We start from the raw sequence: 24,117 nt of genomic DNA on the forward strand, positions 1-24,117 counted from the left end.
CTTTTGACCTGCAAAATGAAGCATGCAACCAACGTACGAGCGACAGGAATCGCAAACGGGGGGGTCGACATCTGCGGCACACTGCGACCGATGGCGTTGAGAGCCGTCACTCGAATATAGTAGGGGATGTTTGTGTCTAGAATCGGCATCGTTGCCGACAGCGTGCTTAAGTCTGTGATGAAACTGCGGCCCATTGGAACCCCTAAATATCATTCCATGTGAATTTAGAATTGTCATGATATCAAGGGTACCGTTGGCAACATCGCGCGAATTGAAGGGAGGCGGGATGCCAGGAATGGTTTCCGTGATAGTCACCGTGGGCACGGTCCCAACGAGGGCGGCAAAGTCGGCTGTCAGCGGGGGCAAGTTGCCCAAATTCAGAAACGTAATCGCCCACGAGTACCCGCCGTTCGGGTCAACATTGGATCGCACAACCGACACGCCGTCCACCGTCGAGAGAAGTTCAAGCGCGTTCTTCATGTCCGCCGCGGCGATGTTGTACGGCAGGTATCCCGTCGTTTGGCCTCGGAATTGCAACGAAAAGAAGCCCCCCAGCGGCGCGGACGTCCCCGTAGTGACCAACGCAGCCGTGACGGTCGTACCGGATGAAGTGGCCGCGCTTCCGAACACACCGCCCATCGCCACTTGCAACAAAGCCAAGTTGCCTGCATTGTTGTCGAACGTAACACTCCAAGTACACGTTTGCTTGAGCCCGGCGACGGCCGTGACGGTGACCGACGCAACATTCGCGAGCTTTTCCAGCTCCGATTTGATGATTTGGACGGTTCCGTCTTGCACGGTCGTGATCGTGACCGTGTCGTCGCCGACCGTGATGGCACTGGCGGGCCCATTGGTTCCAGACACGGCAGTCATTTGGTTTAAATTGCCTGCGTTGTTGGTAAACGTAACGTCCCACTGACATGATTGGGTCGACGTTGTAGCTACGTTGGACACGGTCACGGGCACGACGACCCCGGGCAGCTTTTCCAGCTCAGCCTTGATGGAGGCGGCCCCCACGGTGCAGTTGCCGGCGCTAGGGTTGGCCAAGATGCGGTTAGTGGTTTGGGTTACCCCGCGCGACGTGAACACGAGCTGGAAGAACGTGAGGGGGGACACGAGGTTGTCGCCGCCCATGTTGGTCGTGTCGACAGTACTGGTCTTGATGCGCTGGATCTCGGTCAGCGTCGACATGCATGTGCCATCGCCCATGGGGTTGGCCGGAATGTTTCCCGTGGTCGTGGTCACGCCGTTGTTTGTAAACTGGAGCTGAAATGTACTGGCGACGGGCACCGCCGTCAAGGTCGTGGTCGTCGCGATGGATTGGACGGCTTGGGTGGTGCCGGGCCGAGTGCGCACGACCGTGATGGCCTTGGACACGACGCTGTCGCTGCGAGTCTCCGTGAGGGTGCCCGTCGTAAACCCCAGTGCCGACACTGGGCCCTTCAGCGTCAAGAACGAGATCGTCCACGTGTACCCGAGCTGGTAATCGGGGCCAGATCGAACGACTTTGACGGTGCCAATGCCAGGTATAAGCTCAAGCGCTGCTTTCACCGCCGTGTCCGTAGCACTGGACGCTAATTGGGTCGTGGGCACGGTATTGTAGATGAGGGTAAAGAACCCGCCGAGCTGGTTGCCTTGTGTCCCAACTGTCACGACGGCGTTGGCCCCCGTGGCGACCAACGTATTCGCAATCCCCAGAAGGGGCACATCGCCTGCGTTGAAGCTGGACAAAAACGTTATCGTCCACACATACCCCCCTTGAAAGTCGGGGCCGGTGCGCGACACGGCCAGAGAGTCCACGGTTGGTAGTGCTTCGAGGGCAGCTTGCACAACGGCATTGCTGGCATCCCTAGGAATGCTACTTGTGGTACTGCCGCCAAAGGTCAAAGTGAAGTAGCCATCGCTGATGACGTTGCCAGGAGTGGCAGTCGTGATTGCCACAGCGGCCCCCGCGCCAATCAAAGTCGAACTCTGCAAAGACAATTGAGGCACGTTGCCCATCGATGCATCAAACGTAATGGACCATGCGTAGCCCCCTTGGGTATCCGGACCAGATCGAGAGACGGCAAAGACGCCGGTGGGGCCAATGTTGGCCATGGCGTTGAGGATTTCTTTCATGCACGACCGGTCCCCGGATGCCCCAGCTGTGAAGCCAATGACACCAGACAACCGCACGCTGCCACCAGTGGACGTCGTGTCAAGCTGGAGCGTGAAACCACCGCCCAGTGTCTGGCCAGGAGCGGCGGTCGTCGTGACAACTTGCACTTCCCGAATCATCGTCGCAGAGGTGGTCACGATTTGGATTTCGTTCACGTCGGCCGCTGACGTGGTCACGGTTTGCACTTCGTTTGCTCCCGTGTATGTTGATGTAGTGACCGTTTGAACTTCTTGGACACCAGGATTTGGGTCCCAATCCACCTACAAAACATCGATACATGCGGTTTACGTGTCGATACGAAGCAGTACCTCATATGCCGACACGGTGGAGCCGCCATCGCTAAGCGGGGGGGAGAAGGAAACGAATAGATCATGCTGATCCACGACAGACAGCTGTACATTTGTGGGAGACGTGGGTACTAAAAAAACTATGAGGACTTATGTATCGATGTGGAAGCACACCTGTTTGTAGCGCGGCGGACGTCAACCAAGGGATGCCGATGGCCGAGAGCACCAAGAGCCACATCGAGTGCTTTCCATGTGCAAAGAAATGCGCCATATAGTTTGCGGCGGGCAACGTGACGCTTGGCACGACCTGCTTCAATCAGGGGTGGCCAACCACGGAAACTGCGGCCCTCCCAAAAGGCGCGATCTTGGATCAATGCTGACACGGGATTGGTCGAAAAAACAATGGAAGATTATTCAGACAGGACCAATCAACGCACTTTCCATCAAACAATACCAAACAAACTATACTATACTGGACGTCGGCTTACGACACATACACTCTCGTTTAGCCCAATACCGGTGGGCAAAACCTACCAAAGCCGTGTCGAAACGGTATTCGATGCTTTTTGCGAATAGCAAATCATGGAAGCCTAGGCTACTGCACTCGTATACAAGGTAACGTTATTGCTGTACCTCGAGGACTTTAATCGACTGTCACGATGGGCGAATAAAGGGTACTAGGACAGTACTGTGGATTCGGTACAAATTTCCAGACCCCGTCGAATCGAATCTCGCCAATCACGAATCGACGCTATTGGCTAATCGAATTTTTAGCGGATTTGATTGGCTCTTAGAGAAAGGGCACGTACAATCAACCAATCAGAACTTGAGCGTGGTTCAATATTGATTATTACAAACAACCCGAATTTTGGAAGTTTAACTGTTAAGCGAATTCACAATCCTATATACTACTTCGAAGTAGTAGTACTACTGTAGTACTGTACTAGTACTTGAAGTACTTGGAAGTAAGTTGTTTGTACGTGTCGAGTGGGAGATATCCACGTCGGTGATTGGTGCGTTCTGTTGGATTTGTTCAAGGGCCACATTATGAACCCAATACCGTTACGAATTGCAAGCCGCCGTCTGTGATTGGTCCGATCCGATTGTACGGATACTACGAACGGGCGACGAAGAATGGGGGCAGCCATTTCGCAACTTCCTTCATGGCAGCATCCAAGGAAGATACGCTGCCGATCCTCGCCAAACCCGAGGCGATGGTGCCTCGCCGGACCAAGGTGATCTATGCCGTGGCAGCCGTGGTGGCGTTGATCGTTGTGTTTGTCGTAATTAGCCTCGTTCCAGCTGCTCCCCACTCCAAAACCTTGCCGCTGCATGGAAACCTTCCCATTCTCACCAAGAATCCAATCATCGGCATCCATTCCCATGAATCATCCACCTACCACGACGAAAACATTGCTGCGTCGTACGTCAAGTGGGTCGAGAGCGCAGGTGGCCGCGCCGTGCGCATTCCATACAACGCGTCCAAGAGCGAACTGAGGGCCCTGCTGCAGAGCGTCAATGGAGTGTTGTTTCCCGGTGGCGATGGTGACCCAAACGAAGCTGCGGAGATTATTTACAAGTACGCGATCGAGTTGAACGACCACGGGACGTACTTCCCCGTCTGGGGCACGTGTTTGGGCTTTGAGTGGCTGGTGCAGCTGCAGGCCAAGAACAACTCGATCTTAGACACGGTGGACGCCGCCAACATTAGCTCGACACTAACGTTCCAGCGGAACGCCAACGCCCCCAGTCGCATCTTCGCCTTCAGTCCTGTGTTCGACGTGCTGGAAGCGGCCCCACTCACCGACAACTTCCACGACTTTGGCATCTTTGACACGCACTTCGCCGCCACCGAGTCCCTCACGTCGTTCTACAACCCCGTGGCAACGTCCGTGGACCGCCAAGGCCGCACGTACGTGTCTGTGATCGAGGCGTACCAGTATCCGTTTTACGGTACGCAATTCCACCCCGAGAAGAACGCGTTCGAGTTTGGCGAGTACCCTGACGGGAACCTGTGGAAGTGGATCGACCACAGCTATGAAGCGATCCTGACGTCGCAAGCGTTTGGGCACTTTTTCATCCAAGAAGCAAGGCGCAACAACCACACGTTTGCCGATCCCATTGCCAAGCACAACTCGCTCTTGTACAACGTCCCCACGTCGAACCGATCGTATCCTACCTTCGTCGAAGTGCTAGTGTTCCCTTAAGCCCCATGAACGCTGCTTCATACACGTGTGTGTGTGGTGTTGCTTCGCATTACTACTTAACCACGTACACTCCTTCAGGACAATGAAGGATGGGCTAAAGCTAAACAGGCGACTTTGCCCCGGATGCACCAGGTTCAATGTCAAGCTCAACTTCTGCGTGTTGTCGAGGATGCGGAGGTCTCCTGTGTGGAGCTGCACCAGCCACTCAAAGGCCAAGCACGCTCCCCACAACGAGATGTACGTGCCATTTCGATTTAGATCGAGCGCGCGGGCGTACAGAAACGCCGCGGTGGGGCTCGGCTCTGGGTCGCCGCCTGGGAAAAGGATACCGTTCACGCTGGCCACGAGGCGAATCAGGTCTGCCTCCGACACGTTCCATGGATCCGCACCGCCCTGCCTCCGGCACTTTCAATACAATTGATGTACGACGCCGCAATGAACTCATCCCCAGAGGTCTGGTCTTGGTGCGAATGCACGCCAATGATGGGGCTTTGCGTTCGAACTTGTACAAGGACTTCCGATGACGTTTGGTCGATAGCGATGGATGGGTCGACGCAGTGGCATGGACACACCATCATGAGCGCCACCAAGGCTAACAGTGGCAGGGAGACATGGCCCCATCGAAAGCGTGTCGATCGTTGCAGCATGGGTTGAAGCTCGAGCGCATTGAACTTCGTGGTCATCGAGATGATATACCTATCTTGATGTGTAATGTGGATGTCCTGAACTCAAATTCGAATTTAGGGAGACTGTTGATCATGGAAGGTCCACGGAATATTCGACCTTTTATCACTTCAACATCCTTGTTGACTTGAATTAATTATTCACGGGAAACGTCAAAGTCGACTCAAAGTACGGGTAGGATCGACTCGAGAGCGTCGGGTTGAGCAGCAGCGCGTCGCGCTCAGCGGCTGGGTCGGCGAACGCGTGGCCGTTGCGGCGCGCTTCACCGATGAAGAAGTGCCCAAACGTCTGGGAAATCACAATCGCCTCTTGACTGTGGTCCACGAGGTTCATGGTGCCGCCCGTCTTGTCATCGCCGATCTCGTACGGGTTCTTTTCCGGGTGGAATTGCACGGCGTAGATCGGATAATCTTTCGCTTCGAAGGCCGCCACGTACGTTTGGCCTTGTTGGTCGTCCGACGTGGCGAGTACCTACGCTTTCGTTGGTTAGTCCTTGCTCCTGTGCTAGGGAACTTAGCGTGTACGTACATTGTAGAACGACGTGAGCTTGTCGGTGGCGTCAAAGTGACTCTTTAAGATCCCGTTGAAGTGGAAGTTGGCAGTGATGGGCTTGGTGGCCAACACGTCAAAATGGTGGCTGAACCCAAATAAACGGCTTTCACCCTGGAAGTTGTGGTGAAACTGCAGGGTCGAGCTGACGTTGTCGGCATCGACGTGGTCCAGGATCGAGTGGTTGCCAGCCTGCAGCACCACGAGCCATTCAAAGCCGAGGCAGGTGCCCCACACGGGGAAGTGGTCGCCGTTGTTGTTGAACTCAATCGCTTGGCTGTAAATGTACTCCGCGGCCGCGTTCGGGTCGCCCGATCCTCCAGGGAACAGCACGCCGTTCACACTCTTAAGCAGCACGTCTAGTTCCTCCTTTGTGGCGTTGTACGGGATGCGCACGCCACGACCACCGGCACTCTCGACCCACTTCAAGTACGATGCTACGATGAAGTCGTCGCCGTGCTCTTCGTCACGATGGGAGTGGATTCCAATGATGGGATTGCGCGTCAAGATTGGCAGTGGCGCACGAAGGGACGTCACGTTGGCGGTGGTGGTACGGAACACTGTTGATGGCACGTAGATGGCCAAGGCGAACACCGCCAGCACGCCGACGGCCAGCAGTGGCGCGAGGCGTCCGCGGCGGGGCTCGGACGTCTTGAACAGGATGGGCACGCGGTCCGTTTGATATGCCATCGGGCCTGTAAATGTTCGAATGGCACTTGGGGCTTGGAATGTGAAACGGGGGGCGGAATACCAATTTCTCTTCTAAAAGGTTCTTTTGGGACTGATTTTCTTGCTTTGAATGAACTTCAACATGGCTACCATACCTATTGAGGCAATTTGGGTGTGGACCCTTGGGCAGAGCGGTGTGGCCTCTATGAGAGAGCACTCTTGGCAGTGCCTTTGTCATGGAGCTGATGGTGGAACCGGCAGAGACGGCCGTCGCATCGCCCAGTTGCCTGCAGACGCTGCTTGCTCCTCCAAATCACTTGATGTAAGTTACATCCGCAATGTCGAATCACAGTGGGTGCTTCAACTCTGTCACGAAATGAAACGTGCATTCACACTATTTGTATTACCTCACATTATGGGGAATACGCCTGAATTTAGTGTGAGATACAACTTTGGATACAGCATGGCTGACGCTGCGATTGTCATCGCCGTGGTGGCGCTGGTGCTGCCCTTGGGAGTGGTGGGACTGGTGTACTGCGTCGACCCTAACAAGTAGGACGCTCAGTGCTTGCTCCAATCTCATATTTGTCATAATGCGTTTGCTAGAAATGGGGTTCTGAGCTCGTTGCGTCGATTCGTCCTCGATACGTTGCCGTCATGGAGCAGGTTGGACGTGGCTTACATTCGAGTGAACCCACTCTCTGACCATGCTTACGTCGTTAGTGACGTGCTGTTAAAGGTCTGTGGGCCAAGTATTCACAGTGATGTAGTGGATGCCATTGACTACGTCTTGAATCGACCGAATCCACTCATGCAAGTACGTACAGGTCGTGTTGCATGATAACAATGCCCATGCTCCATAATGGTTTGATGGTTGGCTATAGGTGGTGTATTTGCACTTGGTCATTGGGGGGTACGCCCTCTTTATCGTGTTTGGCCAGCCGTTGCTGCCCAACGTGTACCTGTCGTATAACCATGTGTACTATAAGCCAACAACAATTCATTTCTCTTTGTCCCTGAGGATCGCTCTAGTTATTACGCAGGAGGTGCTGCGCTGGCCGCGTTGGTCACGTTCTTGCAAGTCTGTACGACCAGTGCTGGCGTTGTCAACGCACGTAAGCGCTACCGATCGTCCATATATTGCATCAAGTGATGACAAGTATGATTCCTAGGTGACTCGTTGGTGCAGTACCATGCGTACGAGTTTGACCAAGTCATGTATATACGTGGAAACGCGTGCAAAACTTGTCACTTGAACAAGTACGAGACTATACATAGGACTACTACTGCATATACGATGGGCAATCTAGACCAGCTCGATCCAAGCACTGCACTGTGTGCAATGTATGCGTGCCGCGATTCGATCACCGTACGTTGGCGATCGTACCATAAGAACTGACGTGATGGGATTGTAGACTGCGGTACGCACGGGGCTTGGTAGAATTTGCAAACATGTTGTTGAGGATGTGTATATCCATGTAGCTTGGCTGAATGGTTGTGTGGGCGAGCAGAATTACCGGTACTTTGTCCTGTTCATTGTCGTACGTATACACCTACAGTAGTATCTTGTCGATATGGGCAAAGTCGACATGTGTACACTAGTCCAACTCGTTGCTGTGTGTTTACGGCGGCATCATCCTGCTCTACACTCTCTTGGGCGAGGTCAGTTTTTGCACGAGAGTAAGTAACGATGACGAATGTTGTCACAGATAGAAGTAGGTTGTGACGTTGCACTTGTTTGAGTCGAAATACATCAACTACGACACGGGCGCGCCCACGGACGCGACGGTGTGGATCGTGGCGCGATATATCATTTACATCCACCCCGTTGTGTGCATGCTATTTTTCATGTGTCTTGTCATGGGTATGTAGCTCCAGTACATCTTAATTCCTCGACAGTAAACTCGTCATGCTAGGAGCGGCGTTGGTCGCGTTTGCTGGCTTCCACCTCTACTTGGTCGCTTCGAACCGCACGACGAATGAATTTTTCAAGTATTTTCCAATAATTGGATTGTTTTTGGTTGTTTTTGAAGTATTTTTGCGTAGACAGTGGGCCATGGCGCCCCAAGTCCGTGCATCCGCCGCGACGTTTTACAGCCGCTCCGTTGTGGACAATATGGTCGAGGTATGTCATCATGACATGTCCATATACGTCACAGTGACGCTGTTTCCCGCAGGTTTTCTTTCCAAAAGCCACGGCTGTTATGCGACCTTGGACCAAAAAGACCAATTAAGATATATATCATTTTCGTTATTTGAGTTGGTCGACGATAGAAGGCATGTTCCGTCGCTTGGATTGAATCGCGGTGGGCGTGACAAACTCGGCTAGGGGCAAGGACTGTTTGCTGCAATGGGATGTGCATAGCCATTCTGCCACCATGCACACATACATGCCGCAATCATACGCATTGTGTTGCTGGGGACAGGGGACGCTGCGGACGACAGAGTCTGTGGGCAACCCCAACGCGCGTCCAAGCACACCTGCCACTTCCATAGCGCTGTCGAAGTTGTGGTCTGCACTCGAATCGTAAAACTGGAACCCGTGGGCGGTGGAGTACACCAAGAGCGCCCAATGGCTTCCTTGCGAGTCGAAACTGCGTCGGTCGTTTACGGGCAGCACTATGAGCGATTTCTCCTTGAGTTGAAGCCCTTGGGCCAAATCCATTAAGTCTTCGTCGTCGTCGCACTACAGACGCAGGGGTTCGTGTTCTGGTCAGCTTGCACAAGGTGAAAGGGGATGGATTTATGCATTGTACCTGTAGCATCATGCACGAGACCACAGCTGGATCCATGAGGAGAACGTCCCCGGGTGCACCACATAGTGTATGGAACACCACCGTGAAGTAGAAATGGATGGCTGCATCATTGAGCCATGCATTTGTCGTGAAAAGCCGCAAGTCGCGGTCATACAGCTGTGCGTCATGGAACAGGACTGCTGTGGCCATGCTGGATTTTGATTGATGTCTCAGTTGTGGTATCCGGATAATCACTGGATAAGTCTGCCCTTGAAACCGGTTTCGTAACCGAACATGCAAACGACGTCGCCGGGCCACTGCAAACATGACAAGCTTGCAAGCTATTGCACAAAGCATTGGCAACGCCAAGAACACCGAGATCGATGAGATCGAAGATGAGACACATGCCGATGTTGGGCCTAAACAAGTCACGTTGAAACAAGTTGCCCACGACATAGACGCAGATGGTGGCGTCGTTGGAGAGGACATCAAATCACCACCAGACTCTGATAGCCAGCCCCCAACGTCACTCAAAAGTGTTGCCAGTGCCCAACGGATGAGTTTGGCAGACTTTGCAAAACAACAACAGCAGAACGTGTCCACTCCGAATGCTGGGAAACCCTCGAATGAGGCTGCATTGGACCGACCACCCAGTCTTGTCGACGTGGCTAAGTCCACCGTCAATGAACAGTCGTCGAGTCGCGTAAGTTTAATGGACGTGGCCAACTCCAAAAGTTCTAGCCTCCTGGAGGTGGCCACTTCCAGACCTCGAACGAGTTTGCTGGAATCTGTGCAGAAACAACAAGTGGCAGACGGGGCCTCTCTCGTAGAAATTGCGAAGGCTAACAAGGCCAAACAAACGTCGACCGTGGCCAAAGTTCTGGGGTCCATTGCCCGAGAAGAAAGCCAGGTCATAGGCAACCACATCGAGGCCACGATGAAGCAAGTGCGGGACGAAGTACGGCGCGAGCAAAACCAGGACGCCCACGACGCACTGCAAAGTGCCGTTCGAGACGTGCAGTATGAAGACGAGTTTGACTACGAGTCGTCTGCGGACAAAATCAACCGGGCCGTCGACATCCTCGTGCAAAAGGCGCAGCAGCCAGCCGACTTGCCGCTGCGTCCAACCATGTCGGTAGACCGAGATGTCCTGCGTAGCCGACAAGGGCGAGGCCTGCAACACACCGGCCCAACCGTGAAGTCTCGACAGAACAAGCTGTCGTCGCATCAGCTCAACCAGTTGACGGAAACGCAAAAGCGACTGCTGTATGCGACACTGGTCGAGCACAAGTCACCGAATAATCGGCAACGAGACAACCAGGCGCACATGGTACGACACCCCTCGATTCGCGACATGTTGACGGATTAATATGTAGGAGTACATCAACCGCATCGCAAAGCCAGTCAAGCCAAAGTAAAAACACACTAGGACGATGTTGGTAGATTATTGATGCATGTCGTGGTAGAAACCGAAGGGGCAAGGAACAATACGCGCGAGAATCGGACCGACGCCATTGCAAATTCAAACCCCGCGTGGGCCGCGGGTCGGCCGAGTCTGGACGGCGGAGCGACGGTGACGACGACGATGACAATGCCAAAGACAACCAAGATTTCATTCGGCGCATGGAAGCTGCCGAGAAGGCTAAGCTCGACGTACGTGGTCAAACAAGACAATGGCTATAACGTCGAATATTGTGTAGGGCATCCAACGCCAACGTGCAGAGCGAGTGTACCTTGCTAAGCTGGACAAAAAGGTAGCTGTCGAGAAAGGCCCCCGTTTACTAAAGTGCTTAACAGGAATGCCCCAAGTGCGGCAACCCCCAATCGTACTCGGAAGTCCAGCAGAAGCGCAAGCAGTGTCCGAACTGCGGCGTCACGTATCGATCTCGCCTCGCCTGGGTATACCATTCATGGTGACGATATAGATTGATGGCAATTTTGACATTGTCGTTTGGCTAGGGGGACATTTCAAGCGAGTTCTTTGAGCGGGTGGACTTGAGCGAAGAGCAACGCGTGCGCCATCTGGAGCAACTGAGCGCCGATCGAACGCCTTGTTTTCGCGTTTCGGACAAACGAGTGTTTGACAAGCGACACAACCGCATGGTCAGGGCCAAGCCATTGACATGGGTACGTAATAGGACTACCTGAGCAATTCAGCAAACTTCACTTTACTTGGGTCATAGGAAGAGGTAGAGCTTGACTTTTTGACGCGAGTGCAGTTGGATGCGACGAACCGCATCACGGTACGGCAATCTCGTCCGTTTATCCATTCAAGGCAATACACACAGACAACTACACATCCCAATGCTGTAGAATCGACAAGAGCTGGAGCAAAAGTTCTACGGGTCGTTCACGTATCACCCACACATCACGGCCCTCGCCAAACGAGTAGAAACAGAAATCACCAAGTGCTCTCACTAATGTGTTTGCATATGTGGATTTATCTACTTAGATGGACTATATTCGATTTGAAGATCGTATGCAGCAGGACATTGACCAGCGCGTCGTGCGCAAAGAGCAGGTACTACTAACAACATCATAGACTAACTAGTATGTACTAGTAGTACATCATGTGACATTCGTGTGCCATGTGTAGAATCAAATCACGGCCGAGTCCCGAGCCTTGTATCGGTCCACAACAACGATGTAAACAACACTACGTTGCGTTGTACATACATTCTGCATAGTGGTTAAAAGAAGGAAAAGGGCAAAGACGATATTATTGTGCTTTCGAGTGAAATTTCGTTGTTTCTCGTTGGAATTTAAATCGATTTGATTGGCTACCTCAGATGAGCTCAAAATTATTAGCCAATCAAAACCTTCTAAATGAAATTCAACCAATCAGATCGATTCTGGATCGGTTTGGTCGGCGCGATTATTCGATTGCACCCCAAATTTGTATATCAAATCGACAATATCGTTAATGGTCCAAAATGCGCAAGTCGCCTGTCACGACCTTGTCTTCGAGGATCGTGCCGTCCGGAAGTTCGATCTTGGCGCCTTCGTTCGCGACGAGGATCACCGTTCCCTGCAAAACCAATTTCAGTCGTCACAACTACAGTACTACTTACTACTACTACTACTCTTGTGATTGATTGTATGGATATATATATATTATTACCTTGAGCGTAATGCCGCTGCCAAATTTGACGTCGCCCGCCACAGTCAAGTGGTCGAGTTCCAAGATGTTGGGAATGCCCTTTTCAAAGCGTTCGGAGTACTGCTGCGCCGTTTGAAATTCGCGCCCCAGCTTGACGATGGGAATGGTCGTCACGCCGCGGTCTGGGTTCATGAGTAAACTATACAAACAACACGAATCATCCGAATTAGTACATACATCGAGACTATCATAAATATTAATCCATTGAGAATAAAATATATATCATGACACGTCGATATATCCTTGCCTGCCATGTTTGATTTGGTACAAGTTGGACTGAACGAGGAACAAGTCGGAGGACGACTTGACAGGCAGAAACCGAAGCCGGGTCACTTTGATGCCGACAAAGTTTTTGAAAAACTACGCAGTGCCATCAACAACAACGAAATATAACAATATATATATATAACAATATATATATATCATACCTGAATAGCACCCCCCGCAGCTGTTTCCAGTTGCACGACCTTGGCATTTTTGACGGACCGATAGCTGACGATCGGGTGGATGTCAATCAAGTCTTGAGCCACGAGACGCTGCGTGTCGAAGGTTATAACAATGTTATAATACAATTACAACATTGTTATAACATGAAACCGACCTGGATCGCTCGCAAGTTGACCCACAGGTTGTTGGTGTTGAACATGGTAAACTTGTTCAAGGCCCTGAAGTCCTCCAAGTGTTCTTGGGGCACCTGGTTCACCTCTAGCAAGTGGGGCTTGTCTCTGTACGTGACCAGCGTGCCCCCCTGCACGTCGGCCCGAGTCTTGTCGGTCACTTCCATCATAAACTCCGAGTCGACGTTGATCATGTGGTATAATATGTCCAAGTTGACCTGATATATACATCAGACATGTACTTTAAAGTAGATACAGCACACATTCATACCGTCGCCCCCAAGTTGTCGACGTTGGAGATGAAAATGTACTCCTTCCCCTACAACGTGAGTGCAATACATCCCCCATGAGATCACATCATAGATACAACGAATCTAGCGTACTTGGTTGATGAGGTTTTCCAGCAAGCCAGATTCAAACAAGGCATTGTAGACATCGCCGTGACCTGGCGGGTACCTACACACGGTCATTTGTCTTATATAAGGAGGTATGATGGAGCCTACCATTTCTCCCGCGTCAGCTTGTCGTACTTGGCATTCGGCAACGGCACTGCCGACTCCTTGACCACGAACGGGTAGCAGCTCTAATGCACTTGGTTGTCAGTATCTATTGTTGTCTAATATAGATGGTACGAACTTGGTTGAACGTGTGAATGCTCAAATTGTGCATGCGATACTTGCGAATGATGCGCACGGTTTCTTCGTGGGTGTTGAACGAGTTCATGAGCACCAGCGGCACGTCCACGCCGTACAGACTGTTGAGGTACTACCAGTAGCGACATTCCAACAAGACCGTGTCGGAGGCAGACGTACCTCCACTTGGCGGACGGTCAGATCCAGAAACGACAAGTCTTGGCGCACTTCGATGGCGCTCTTGGGACCTTGACACCCCATGGTCGTTCCGAGACCCCCGTTGAGCTTCAAAATGACCTACAAATCAACGTGTTATGGCCAACGTCTTCATACCAGCGGATAGGTACGAGCTTGTCGAGCAATTCGTGCTTGAGTCCAGCATCGTTCGGGCAAGCTTCGACGCTGTTGCTGTTGATCACCATGCCTGGCGGAGGGGGATGGACGACTTTCCTATGAGATACCTACGTCAGTCCGTGCTCGATGGATGTTGCGTGGTACGTACCAGTCAATGGGACTCTTCTTGCTGGAGCAGTACTTGCGGAACAGCTTCATGAACCCTTTGCGCTGCCGCGTTCCCAGCAGTTCCGATGCGGACAACGCCTATATACATGTCGTCTCATGAGTCGATGACATGCGAGGAAGGTGCTTACTTCGGACATCTGATCCTCCACGGACAGTCGTCCCGGCGCATGCGTCTTGTACTGGATCATGCCGTATCCCCTCGCTTGGTTCTCGTGTTGACGCACTTCACGACGTTAGTCACTATTAGGGGTAAATTAATTTATAGGACCCCCCATATTCATAGTTCAACCTTCCAAATTTGGGGGGGGGGCATGAAAACGGCCAGTAGTACAAGGTGAACCCATGTACTGTGGTACAGCATAACATGTTATAATTACAACACGGCAAAGACGGTAACGTTATATTGATTGATCTACTTACTACATACATAGTAGCACTCTTACTATTAATAGTAAGAAGCAACATAACGTTAACAAGGAATGAATTAGGCCTTGAAGACACAACCACGGGCGCCCGAATGAATGCGTTCGCACACAGCGTCGGTCTTGGCAACACACCAGTCACCGTTGAAGCTGGCGAGATGTCGGCTGCAATCTTGAGATGCCACGGCACCTTTCTTGGGGCAGTTGGAGCCTTCGTCGCCGCAGATGGGGCCACTGACACAGTACGTCGCGTCACCCACGACCGATACGTTGATGCAACCAGGCTTCAACGTTGGCTTGGCCCATACAGTGGTGGAAGGCTTCGACACACCAGGGGACGTTGTGGGGTACGATGACGAAGGGATGGCCAGAGGGGTCGCCGAGGTGGTCACAGGGGTAGCCGAAGTGGTCGCAGGGGTTGTGGAGGTGATCACAGGGGTCGACTCGGGAGTCGACGTAGTAGCAGGGGTGCTCGATGAGACAATAGGGGTTGAGGCGGGGGCGGCCGTTTGGTTGCCGTTGGGCTTGTATCCGCGCAACTTCAACGTGATGGGTTGTAGGTCCAAGTTGAGGTAGTTGGTCATGATGCGGTTCAAGTGCGTGTTGTCGTGGTTGCCGTTGCATCGACGGGTGAACACGGACGGACCGGCGCAGTACAAGTTAACGTCCGTGCCGACGTGGCCGACGGTGGTCCACGCGATATGGGCTGTTTGCGAAATACATTGACCCATGTACACGACCAATTTGGAGGTCGAGTACTTGGCGTTGGCGACAATCTTCTTGACTTCGGCCGCGAAGATGGCATCCCATTCCTTGCTGATTTTCTTGGTGGCGCTGTTTTGGATGATCAGGTCCTTGACCTTTTGCAACGCCGTCGCTTCCGTGTACGTGGCGCGGTCATTGCTGAACAACGCCTTCATGCCTTCTGTGGACATGACCTGCTTGACCAGCGGCTCGGGCTTCCACTTGTACACTCCGTCACGACCCAGCGTGATCCCGCCGGTGCCGTGGTCGGCCGCCGAGATCATGGCCACGTTCGGGTTGGAGTACACGAACTGCTTGACCACGCTCACGGTGTTGTCGAACTCGATGGCTTCCTTGCCCATGGTGCCCGCGTCGTTCGAGTGGCCGGCGTGGTCGACGCGGGAGCCTTCGATCATGACGAAGAACCCGTGCTTCTGGGCCCGCTTGTTGTTCTTGAGAATGGCGAAGATGTGCTCGGTCATTTCACTCAAGCTCGGCTCGTTGGTTTCGCCACGGATGCGATCCACTTCGTACGACATGTGCGACTTCTGGTACAGCCCAAACATGCGCAGTGTACCGTTGGCTTCGTTGGTCTTGCGGTACGCGGCCAACTCGTCCTTGTCATGCGTGATGGTGTAGCCGGCTGCCTTGAGCTTGGCCAGGCACGCGTCGCTGAAGTGGCGCTTGCCACCACCCAGCAAAAAATCCAAGTTGGCGTTGGCGCAGTACTGGTCGGCAATGTCGTTCTCGAGGCTGCGGCTGTGGATGTGGGCCGCGAACGACGCGGGGGTCGCGTGTGTGACACGGGATGTCACGATCATCCCCACCACCATGCCGCGGGCTTGCGCAGCTTCCAAGATAGTGCCGAGGGGGCGCTTCTCCATGTCGACGCCGATCCCAGCGTCGTATGTCTTGAACCCCGTCGCGTACGCGGTGGCCGACGAAGCAGAGTCCGTGATAAGTGACGTGTTGGAGAAGGTCTGGACAGACCCACGGAAAAGCGGGTCGATGTGCAACATCTTCTTGTGGGTTGGGTCGACCATGTTGCGAGCGAGGACCCAAATGTTGGGCCCCGTACCGTCAGGGATCATCATGATCACCGAGCGTGATTTGAGCTTGTCTTCGTCGATTTCATAGTCGAAGTCAACGTTCGGACGTCCATCGACGGGGTCGAAGGCGTTGCAAAGGGCGAGAGACGCGGCGACCAGGGTAGATACTTTGGCCAGCATGGGGGACTACTAAATGGGGAATGACCTGTTCATTATTGGTAACCACCAGTATTGCAAGCCCCCATGAGCTATTGATGTCGCGTGGAACCAATCATGTTTATTCCCCTGACAACGATGTGCATAATGCGAAGCAACATGTACCTTAACTTTCAACCTGTTGGTCACCCGGAGTGGTCGAGATTCAATGGCATAGTGACCCACGGATACGACAATCTCTCATATGAGGGGGTCACAAACTAGTGGTCATAGGATACACTGTGCATTCTGACTTCAGTACTCCGGGGTACAACGAAATTGAGTACATTTGGTAGTTTGGTTGATCCTTGCTTCACTTGCGCCCTCGTGATTAGAGTACGGTACTGTACTACAAAGATGAATACTTGCACTGTATTTCAACCAAGCAATCGATCGCTTGACACTGCAGCACATCCATCCCTTCCGCTGTGCTGCTGAGATATGTTGAAGTACATCACCTTGCTGCAAACTTGAACTTCATGCCTTGGCGACGTTTCATTTGACTTCCAAGATTCAATCGACGATTTCACCTGGCCAAAGTAGGTTAAATGTAGCACGCGCCTGAATCTCACACCCGCGACATTGAAAGTGGGTGGGTGCATACGATAGTTGTGGGCGAGCCACGAAGGATCAACGATAAGCCAGTTGCACGCGTCTGCAAAAGGAGTTCCTTTTACCGAAAGCATGCAACTGGCTTGTTGAGTTTAAGTTTACGACTACGTTTCCTCAATATTTCCTCAATACAACAGTTCAAATATGCTGTGTAGGGTGCGTTATTCATGAATGTTCATTAGATTCAAACGCATTGAAATCGAATCTCAAACAATGATGTATCTAACGGCACGTTACACAACAAATGTATGCAAGGATCAATATTACGATCAAGCTATAATTTCTGTGTAGATAAAAATAAAATGGCAAACGCGACAAATCCAACCGACAATGATCTGATTGGTCAATTCTACAAAAAGAAATATTGATTACAAACCTTATCCAAGAAGTAGAGGGGATACCCCCTCTACTTACATTGGTCCGCCAGGTTTCCCTATTGGGCATGAATCCTAGACAACTAAGGGTACCGGTCATTGCAATACGTCCCCAGTTCAATCCTCTGGAAGACCAACTATTATTTGAATGAATTACAAATTATGTTCTCGTTTCCTCTTTCGCACTTCTTTTAACAAGCTAGAATAGTTACCCGTATAACCAACAAACGCAGCTTCAAATAGATCAAAACTCTGGAACTTTGAGAAGGCAGCACCCAAAGTCTGCCTTTCCGAGTACTTTCGCCGATCGCACTTGATCATGTCCTTTGTAAAGTCCTTGATCGCGCAAAACAAACCGCTCTTGGGGCAGGCAGTAAACCATTGATCCCAAGCGTCTCTTCCAGATCGTGCCGTTGGAATGCTCTTGGTCACCACGCACTCACGAAGTGACAGTTGTCGCTGTCGAGCAGGTGGCAGCACAGGTTTCGGCTGCTCAATGCCCATGCCTTTCTTCACAGCCTCCACAATGCTGTCAAACGTCAGCCCACTAGTGCCAATACCGGCATGCACGACACCATGTCCAGTACTATTCACCTTCCGTAACATGTTTCGTGGGTCAATGCCATCACTGATGCTCCTTGTCACCAAGTACTCACAACACGTCTTCGCGTCCGTCCAACGGCACCATGCCATTAACTCACGGAAGTTGAATTTCCGCTCCGGGGACTCAAACACTTTGTAAAAGCAGCCACCTCTCCGCACGCTGTGTAATGATATTCCAATCGGGAGGCTTGGTGACGCATGAACCAAGTCTTGGAGAAGGCGTCGGACGTAGTTTTGATCCAGAGGCTTGAACCAGTCCACACGAACACTGTCATACTGGTTGGACAAAGATGGGAACACGCACGCCACTTGAGACACGTTGACTTGCGTCTGGCGGACTTTGTCGAGGTAACCTTCATACAGCGTGCAAATTCGAAGACATGGGTAAGACACTTCGTCGACCAAGTGGTATACTTGACACTCCTTTTCCACACTTGCTTTCTTGTGCCATCGCAGCCTGATCGACACGTATCGACCAGATTCACCCTGGCGCAAGGCGACATAATGCCAGGACTTCCCCAATTCGGAAGCAGCCAATAAAACAGCAGCACAGCAGAAGCTGGAACATGGAAGCAACAAAAGGATTGTGGTTGGCAAACAAGTTGATCAATGTGGACATCTCGCGGACAGTCAATGGGTGCGCCTTTTGCTCGTCGTCGACGTTGTTCTGCCGGTTGTACTTCTGTAACCCAATAACATAGCGCTTCGCATGCATGTCCTGTGCTGGGTTTGGGGAGATGGAGCTCTCTTTGAAGAACGATACCAGCGCAGTTTTTGCCGAGTCAACAGTGCGGGCTTTTCTTCCCTTGCTGTATAAATGATGCAGGAAGTCCGTGCAGTCCTCCGGCGTGGCAGCGTTGGGGTTCAGGCCGTTCTTGTGGTGCGCACAGAACGCCTCGAACTGGCGCTGGTACGTTGAGTATGTCCTCCGGGTGGACGCACCGTGGAAAGAGTCTTGAATGGTCTGCTTCATCGGTGTTCTCTCCATCTTTTTGGAATCTGAACATGTCAGTTGAAACGACAGGTAAAACGAAATTTGACCAATCATGGCATGTACATGTTAAATGTTAACGATATGTTTCTGCACCGACAAATTGCTCGTCCAATGGTAGGACGACAAGATCTAGGGACCAATAAAAGTAGTTTGTATTGTCGGTTGTCCAAGCATCGCACCAAAAATTGTCGGTTTAGTGTCGCGTCTGAAGTATATGTTAAAATATGTCCCTTAACATGTAAATTGTCTTATCGTTGCCGCACTCCAACATCGTAGATGCTCTCCTTCTACCATGGTTTTGACGATGTTTTACTCTTCTGATAAAAGTAAAGGAAAAAAATACTTTTTAGCAATTTTCCGGAGTGAAATCAATTAACTACAGTACAGCTGTATAGTATTGCAGCGCATGGCCAATACAATTATTGTAGTGCTTGCTGCATCTAAATATTTAATTGTCTACGTAGTAATTGTCAATTATTTAAACGAACAATTATATTTCAATACAAATGTTGGCTCGTTGGCTCAAGTAAAATTTTTTTTTGGATCGCGCACAATCAATTATTGTTATGACCAGCGCTATGCAATAAATTATTTCCTGTATTTACTTGTCAGTATATTCGTCTTGCGCTAACAATAAACTATCGATTTATCGAGCGATGTCACTCAAAAATTGTCATTTGAAGATTTGTACGGACCCGTTTTGTATCTCATACTAGAACTTTTTACAGGCTTCAGATGACGTGCACTATACTTCCTCTGTTCCAAATTACAGGAGGCTGCGGGAAATCGTGAAAACTAGTTTGGCCTGAGCAAAGAGCCTTCAATACATAACCGTATTAAATTCGACAGGTTGACTTTCAAACGAAAATAGAATACTTTTGGCAGTTAACAAAATGTAACGTAGAGCTCCAATTTAAGAGACATGGGACAATTTGAGGGACATCGTGTTCAGCCAATCAATCACCCACCTTGAAATTTGTGTGGAAATACCTCTTTAAATAAATGTTCTTCTTGATCCCATGTGTTTTATATAAATCAAGCAACCAATTTGACTCTAAATACATAGCCTGTTGGGGTTGATTGCGGTACCTGACATAATATTATACCCTAACCACAAAAAATGTATGCAAGGATCATGATAGTCATACCTTAAATGTACCTTAGCCGTTGTTTTTGAACCCCCCCGAGAACCCACTCGACCCCGATGTCCCACATGTATATATTGCATCTGGATGCAGTTGGATGCGCTTTGGATGCGCTTGGATGCAATAAGTGGATGCAGTTTATCCCGTTTGTCCCAATATCATTTGTCTTGAACTCACTATCACCCTGTTTTGTCCCATTGGATGCAGTCACGTGTAACTCCTAACAGTAAATACTGTACTGCGATCAAGCTTAAAATATGTCCCTTAAATTGTCGCCTACTTGTGAGGTGTTTTGCTTGGAAAATAGGACATTAGGACATCATAGATCCTGTGAAAATGGATGTTTCAGTGCCTCCTGAGTTGCTCTTGAAGTATCAGTTTTCAGAAGTCGATCCCCAATCATCAAGTGCCACTGCTTCCATTTCCTGGCAGCGACTCCAAAATATGTCTCTTAAATTGGAAATCTACGTTAACTGTAAACAGGTGTTTACATTTTGTAAACTGACACTATTGATGCACTTTCGTGGCCAATTTTGAATCTATTTGAACGTATTTTCATTCCACAATCTCTAGAAGCGTAATCTCAACGTTGCGCTCTGTTATACGAGCCAATGCGATATGAAATTCAAGGAGGTTTAGGTTAGGTTTTTACGAAACTTCAATGTTCGAGGTGTGATTTCACATGAACCAACACGAAATTCATTAATCTGATTACATATTCGTTGACATGTGAAACCTTGTTGAGAGGACTATGGACAAAAAATTGGAAAGATTTGGACAGAGTTTAGGTAGTTTTTTTAGGTCAAAGTATTGAATTTTCAGTTTACAAAATATAAACTGGGCTGTTTACATTTCGAAAACATTTTATATTCATTTTAAATTAAGGCTTGTCCAACTTTTCATTCAAAATTACATTACGTTTTGCAAGTTTTGCCCAGGTGAAACCTGTTTTTGCGATTTCCCGCGGCCTCTTGCCAGCATCCAAATATGATGTGCTATATTGTCAATTTCACCCAAAAAATACCAATTTCGGGGGATTGTTGAAATCGACAACAAATCGTAGCAGAGATATTATTGGCTTAAAATATTGATGGTTTGAATTATGATTGGCTAAAATTGAATGTTAATTCCTTGCCACGCGGGGGCATGAGGTGTTATCTCTCACGGCACAGGTCCTGTCGTCTTACTGTAAGTTAGCCTGTTGCTGCACCACTTCACCATACAGCACAGTACTGTAGCTTTTCAAATCGGTACAGAAGGACACTGTACCTCTTAAACTTAGTTCTATATTGTATTTTGCAGGTCCAGCGAATTTCTGGCTGTTCATTCAACCAATCGCCGGATGAAATTTTGAGTCGAACACACAATATCACATTTGAAAGAGTATCATAAAATAGAGGTACCGTCTATTTATCGCAAAGCGCCAAAACCAAGTCTTCGCGATTATTATTGACTTCGTTTAGAGCATCCCCACCCACGACGCTAAATTCAAAACTCTCAAACCAGATTTTAAGTGGGATTACGGCACATAATTTAGCGTTTTTCACCATTTCACACCGGTTGCCGAACAGCGAATGAACTCTATTCGCATGGATGAACGACACCAAGCAGCAGAATCGCCTGGACAAAAGTAGTTGAGAACAAAGCATTTCAACAAGGCAGTGGATGAACAACTGGCAGGGATTATCGCTTAACGTAGAAAACCAATTTAAGAACACTTTTTCCGAGACGCTGCCGTGGAAGGAACGAAGCTCAGCTTGGATGTATCAGATTCAAATTCCGAAAAGTGCTGGATGAGGCCAAAGCGGAGTTGATTCATTGGACATTCAAATATTCGTGTTTCAGGGTCTATTTGACAGGTATAAATACCATTTTCGAAGCAATTGAACTCAAAATGTGAACACCAATTAATGGTGCACACTAGTAGCTAGCATCAAGTTTGTATACCCATTTGCATATTTTTTGTGTGGTTAGGTTATGTAATTTCAGTCGTAAAATATTAAATTTAGACAGGTAATGCAATTATACGGTTTAAGTAACAATAGAAAACAAGACAGGCGCCAAAATTCACTTCGTGTATTAAAAATGATAATCCAAACTCAATTAATCACTTCATGTATTAGATTAAGGAGGTTTTCTCCCAGTATTTTGACTACATTTGATTGGTTGATTCAAGTGCACCATTAAATGGTTCGAGCACCTTAACAGTAAATTGGTTTTCTACGTTACAAAGCCGCATCCGCAGTAGCACTCTGTTGAGGGGGCTATTGCGACCTATAATTGCGTCTACGCTTACATGCACGAATTGGTACACAACGTTTGCATTTATAGTCTGTGCATGCTTTGATATAGGGAGGGGGGCATGCTCAGTTGATCGAGAAACCAGTGCCTGCGATGTGGGCACCATATACGGCTGACGCATGCGGGCGCTGGTTCCACGCGACCTGCGTCGTCCTTCCATCTGATCAGGCGTCAAATTTCAGTGTGCTTCCTACGAGAATCGCAATAAGGTTAACTTCGTCGGTCCACGAGATCGGAACATGCTGAATAAAGGACGACCGCCGCCATGGCCAATGCCGTCAGTCACCCTTCACCATACAAGCGTCACATGCAGTCGTGTCGATGAGACACACAAGATAGGACTCATGGACTCACTCTAACTTAGCGTTGAGCGGCGGTTTGCGCTATGTGGGGTCGAAAGGACAGGCACCTCATGCCATTGCAACCAGGTAATCCTAAATGTATTGGGAATTGTATACTCATGAAATTGTATGCTCGCCAGAACTCTAACCAATCGTCGTCAAATCTGACGAATAACGTTAATCTGACTTTAGCGCCGGATAGCGTAGACGCTAGAATTTAGAGTCTCGAGGTGGGAGAATTAACCCGCTAGGATTTATTGTGCTTTGCACCTTTTTTGGCAATTCCAGGGTTAAATTCATTGTTTAAAAATTTCTCAGGCTTAAATAATGTCTAAAGTAACTTGAATAACGGTTGGGTGCGTTGTTTAAAGTTACTTCATCTAATGCGATGATTGGTTGGTTGAAGGTGGTTTTACTGGCACTTTCGTAAAACAAGTTGTTTGCCGTTTTCATTCTGGCAAACAACTTGCTTTACGTCAACATGTCAAGGTGCTTGACGCAATGAAACTGAAGGAGCTATGGCCACATACATGACCTCCCATCCGTGATCACTACAGTACTAACATTATCTACTCCGAGTAATGTATATAACGTTAGGGATATAGTTAGGCTACAGTACATGTAGTCGTCGCTCTGTCCAATGATTCAAAGCTATGCCATACCTTCAACTCTTGATCTGCTCTAACCTTAGCACTGTACGTGGAAGGCAATGGCGCACTACGACTACATGATGTATAGTACTCCCATTTCACATCCTAATACGGTATGCATCGTGATGAACTGGTGGTTGTACGGCGTAAGTTGGCCTGGTGCTGCAACTCGATTAGTTAGCAGTTGAAATAAAGTAAGCGTTGTTTTATTCTGCTGAAATGCAGAACTTGTGTTTAGCGTTGTTTTATATTCAATCGGGCTTATATTATTTTAAACGCCTGGTTGTTTAACGCAGTTAAACAACGGGCAAACTACATGAAAAGCACAATACTAGTAAAACGCAACAAAATCTGACTGAAAAAATACAGTTTTGGAGTTTTAGTGTCACGTATGAATAAAACACGAAATTTACTTCGAAGATTCTTTGATATTTTCAAAAGTGTGTGACTTGAAGTGGCCAAAATAG

General features: G+C 49.6%; 10 protein-coding genes across 10 annotated transcripts in view; 3 read left to right on the forward strand and 7 right to left on the reverse strand.

The window, feature by feature from the left end:
- The window catches only part of H257_06132 (hypothetical protein), a gene marked incomplete at its 5' end in the record, with an annotated part of 30,548 nt that extends 27,832 nt beyond the window's left edge, over window positions 1-2,716 (reverse strand). Inside the window, 4 exons of the mRNA XM_009831253.1 lie at window positions 38-202; window positions 252-2,418; window positions 2,467-2,576; window positions 2,620-2,716. Coding sequence (XP_009829555.1) covers window positions 38-202; window positions 252-2,418; window positions 2,467-2,576; window positions 2,620-2,716 — 2,539 coding nt within the window. The remainder of the gene's footprint in view (window positions 1-37; window positions 203-251; window positions 2,419-2,466; window positions 2,577-2,619) is intronic.
- Window positions 2,717-3,600: 884 nt separating this feature from the next.
- On the forward strand, window positions 3,601-5,105 carry H257_06133 (hypothetical protein). Its single transcript, XM_009831254.1, has one exon. The coding sequence runs from the start codon at window positions 3,609-3,611 to the stop codon at window positions 4,650-4,652; it is 1,044 nt and encodes a 347-aa protein (XP_009829556.1). The 5' UTR covers window positions 3,601-3,608; the 3' UTR covers window positions 4,653-5,105.
- H257_06134 (hypothetical protein) lies at window positions 4,702-5,335 on the reverse strand (the record flags this gene model as incomplete). Its single annotated transcript, XM_009831255.1, has 3 exons — window positions 4,702-4,704; window positions 4,782-5,015; window positions 5,042-5,335. 3 exons carry the CDS (start codon window positions 5,333-5,335, stop codon window positions 4,702-4,704), a joined length of 531 nt encoding a protein of 176 aa, XP_009829557.1.
- A 133-nt stretch (window positions 5,336-5,468) lies between these two features.
- H257_06135 (hypothetical protein) lies at window positions 5,469-6,575 on the reverse strand (the record flags this gene model as incomplete). The annotated part of the gene is made up of 2 exons (XM_009831256.1): window positions 5,469-5,807; window positions 5,865-6,575. The coding sequence occupies 2 exons, from the start codon at window positions 6,573-6,575 to the stop codon at window positions 5,469-5,471; spliced, it is 1,050 nt and encodes a 349-aa protein (XP_009829558.1).
- Window positions 6,576-6,790: 215 nt separating this feature from the next.
- Window positions 6,791-8,790, forward strand: H257_06136 (hypothetical protein; the record flags this gene model as incomplete). Its single annotated transcript, XM_009831257.1, has 15 exons — window positions 6,791-6,876; window positions 7,017-7,106; window positions 7,161-7,220; window positions 7,278-7,371; window positions 7,439-7,533; window positions 7,587-7,669; window positions 7,727-7,814; window positions 7,865-7,923; window positions 7,970-7,975; window positions 8,037-8,095; window positions 8,157-8,216; window positions 8,274-8,418; window positions 8,471-8,546; window positions 8,601-8,679; window positions 8,732-8,790. 15 exons carry the CDS (start codon window positions 6,791-6,793, stop codon window positions 8,786-8,788), a joined length of 1,137 nt encoding a protein of 378 aa, XP_009829559.1. The 3' UTR covers window positions 8,789-8,790.
- Window positions 8,779-9,517, reverse strand: H257_06137 (hypothetical protein). The gene is made up of 2 exons (XM_009831258.1): window positions 9,311-9,517; window positions 8,779-9,240 (listed from the first exon to the last, which is right to left on the reverse strand). The coding sequence occupies exons 1-2, from the start codon at window positions 9,497-9,499 to the stop codon at window positions 8,806-8,808; spliced, it is 624 nt and encodes a 207-aa protein (XP_009829560.1). The 5' UTR covers window positions 9,500-9,517; the 3' UTR covers window positions 8,779-8,805.
- Window positions 9,518-9,585: 68 nt separating this feature from the next.
- On the forward strand, window positions 9,586-12,024 carry H257_06138 (hypothetical protein). The gene is made up of 10 exons (XM_009831259.1): window positions 9,586-10,619; window positions 10,666-10,703; window positions 10,756-10,942; window positions 10,990-11,043; window positions 11,087-11,188; window positions 11,249-11,416; window positions 11,473-11,532; window positions 11,603-11,677; window positions 11,742-11,810; window positions 11,886-12,024. The coding sequence occupies exons 1-10, from the start codon at window positions 9,615-9,617 to the stop codon at window positions 11,937-11,939; spliced, it is 1,812 nt and encodes a 603-aa protein (XP_009829561.1). The 5' UTR covers window positions 9,586-9,614; the 3' UTR covers window positions 11,940-12,024.
- Window positions 12,025-12,142: 118 nt separating this feature from the next.
- Window positions 12,143-14,461, reverse strand: H257_06139 (hypothetical protein). Its single transcript, XM_009831260.1, has 13 exons — window positions 14,349-14,461; window positions 14,201-14,298; window positions 14,046-14,148; window positions 13,879-13,995; window positions 13,703-13,831; window positions 13,570-13,649; window positions 13,450-13,522; window positions 13,338-13,385; window positions 13,051-13,284; window positions 12,878-12,985; window positions 12,697-12,809; window positions 12,411-12,588; window positions 12,143-12,317 (listed from the first exon to the last, which is right to left on the reverse strand). The coding sequence occupies exons 1-13, from the start codon at window positions 14,406-14,408 to the stop codon at window positions 12,210-12,212; spliced, it is 1,449 nt and encodes a 482-aa protein (XP_009829562.1). The 5' UTR covers window positions 14,409-14,461; the 3' UTR covers window positions 12,143-12,209.
- A 243-nt stretch (window positions 14,462-14,704) lies between these two features.
- H257_06140 (hypothetical protein) lies at window positions 14,705-16,615 on the reverse strand (the record flags this gene model as incomplete). The annotated part of the gene is made up of 1 exon (XM_009831261.1): window positions 14,705-16,615. One exon carries the CDS (start codon window positions 16,613-16,615, stop codon window positions 14,705-14,707), a length of 1,911 nt encoding a protein of 636 aa, XP_009829563.1.
- A 1,060-nt stretch (window positions 16,616-17,675) lies between these two features.
- H257_06141 (hypothetical protein) lies at window positions 17,676-19,192 on the reverse strand (the record flags this gene model as incomplete). The annotated part of the gene is made up of 3 exons (XM_009831262.1): window positions 17,676-17,691; window positions 17,915-18,676; window positions 18,771-19,192. 3 exons carry the CDS (start codon window positions 19,190-19,192, stop codon window positions 17,676-17,678), a joined length of 1,200 nt encoding a protein of 399 aa, XP_009829564.1.
- Between the last annotated feature and the right edge of the window lie 4,925 nt (window positions 19,193-24,117).

Source organism: Aphanomyces astaci, assembly GCF_000520075.1.
Source record: "Aphanomyces astaci strain APO3 unplaced genomic scaffold supercont1.12, whole genome shotgun sequence".
Lineage (NCBI taxonomy): Eukaryota > Oomycota > Saprolegniomycetes > Saprolegniales > Verrucalvaceae > Aphanomyces > Aphanomyces astaci.

Excerpts from the sequence above, each read along its gene's own strand:
- H257_06138 (XM_009831259.1), top strand. The coding sequence starts at position 9,615 with ATGACAAGCTTGCAAGCTATTGCACAAAGCATTGGCAACGCCAAGAAC. Across the intron at positions 10,704-10,755 it reads GCAAAGCCAGTCAAGCCAAA|AAACCGAAGGGGCAAGGAAC; the intron begins GTAAAAACACAC and ends ATGTCGTGGTAG. Across the intron at positions 11,417-11,472 it reads GGGCCAAGCCATTGACATGG|GAAGAGGTAGAGCTTGACTT; the intron begins GTACGTAATAGG and ends CTTGGGTCATAG.
- H257_06137 (XM_009831258.1), bottom strand. The coding sequence starts at position 9,499 with ATGGCCACAGCAGTCCTGTTCCATGACGCACAGCTGTATGACCGCGAC. Across the intron at positions 9,241-9,310 it reads TCTCGTGCATGATGCTACAG|TGCGACGACGACGAAGACTT; the intron begins GTACAATGCATA and ends CTGCGTCTGTAG.
- H257_06139 (XM_009831260.1), bottom strand. The coding sequence starts at position 14,408 with ATGATCCAGTACAAGACGCATGCGCCGGGACGACTGTCCGTGGAGGAT. Across the intron at positions 14,149-14,200 it reads AAGAAGAGTCCCATTGACTG|GAAAGTCGTCCATCCCCCTC; the intron begins GTACGTACCACG and ends GGTATCTCATAG. Across the intron at positions 13,386-13,449 it reads TGGAAAACCTCATCAACCAA|GGGAAGGAGTACATTTTCAT; the intron begins GTACGCTAGATT and ends CTCACGTTGTAG.
- H257_06133 (XM_009831254.1), top strand. The coding sequence starts at position 3,609 with ATGGCAGCATCCAAGGAAGATACGCTGCCGATCCTCGCCAAACCCGAG.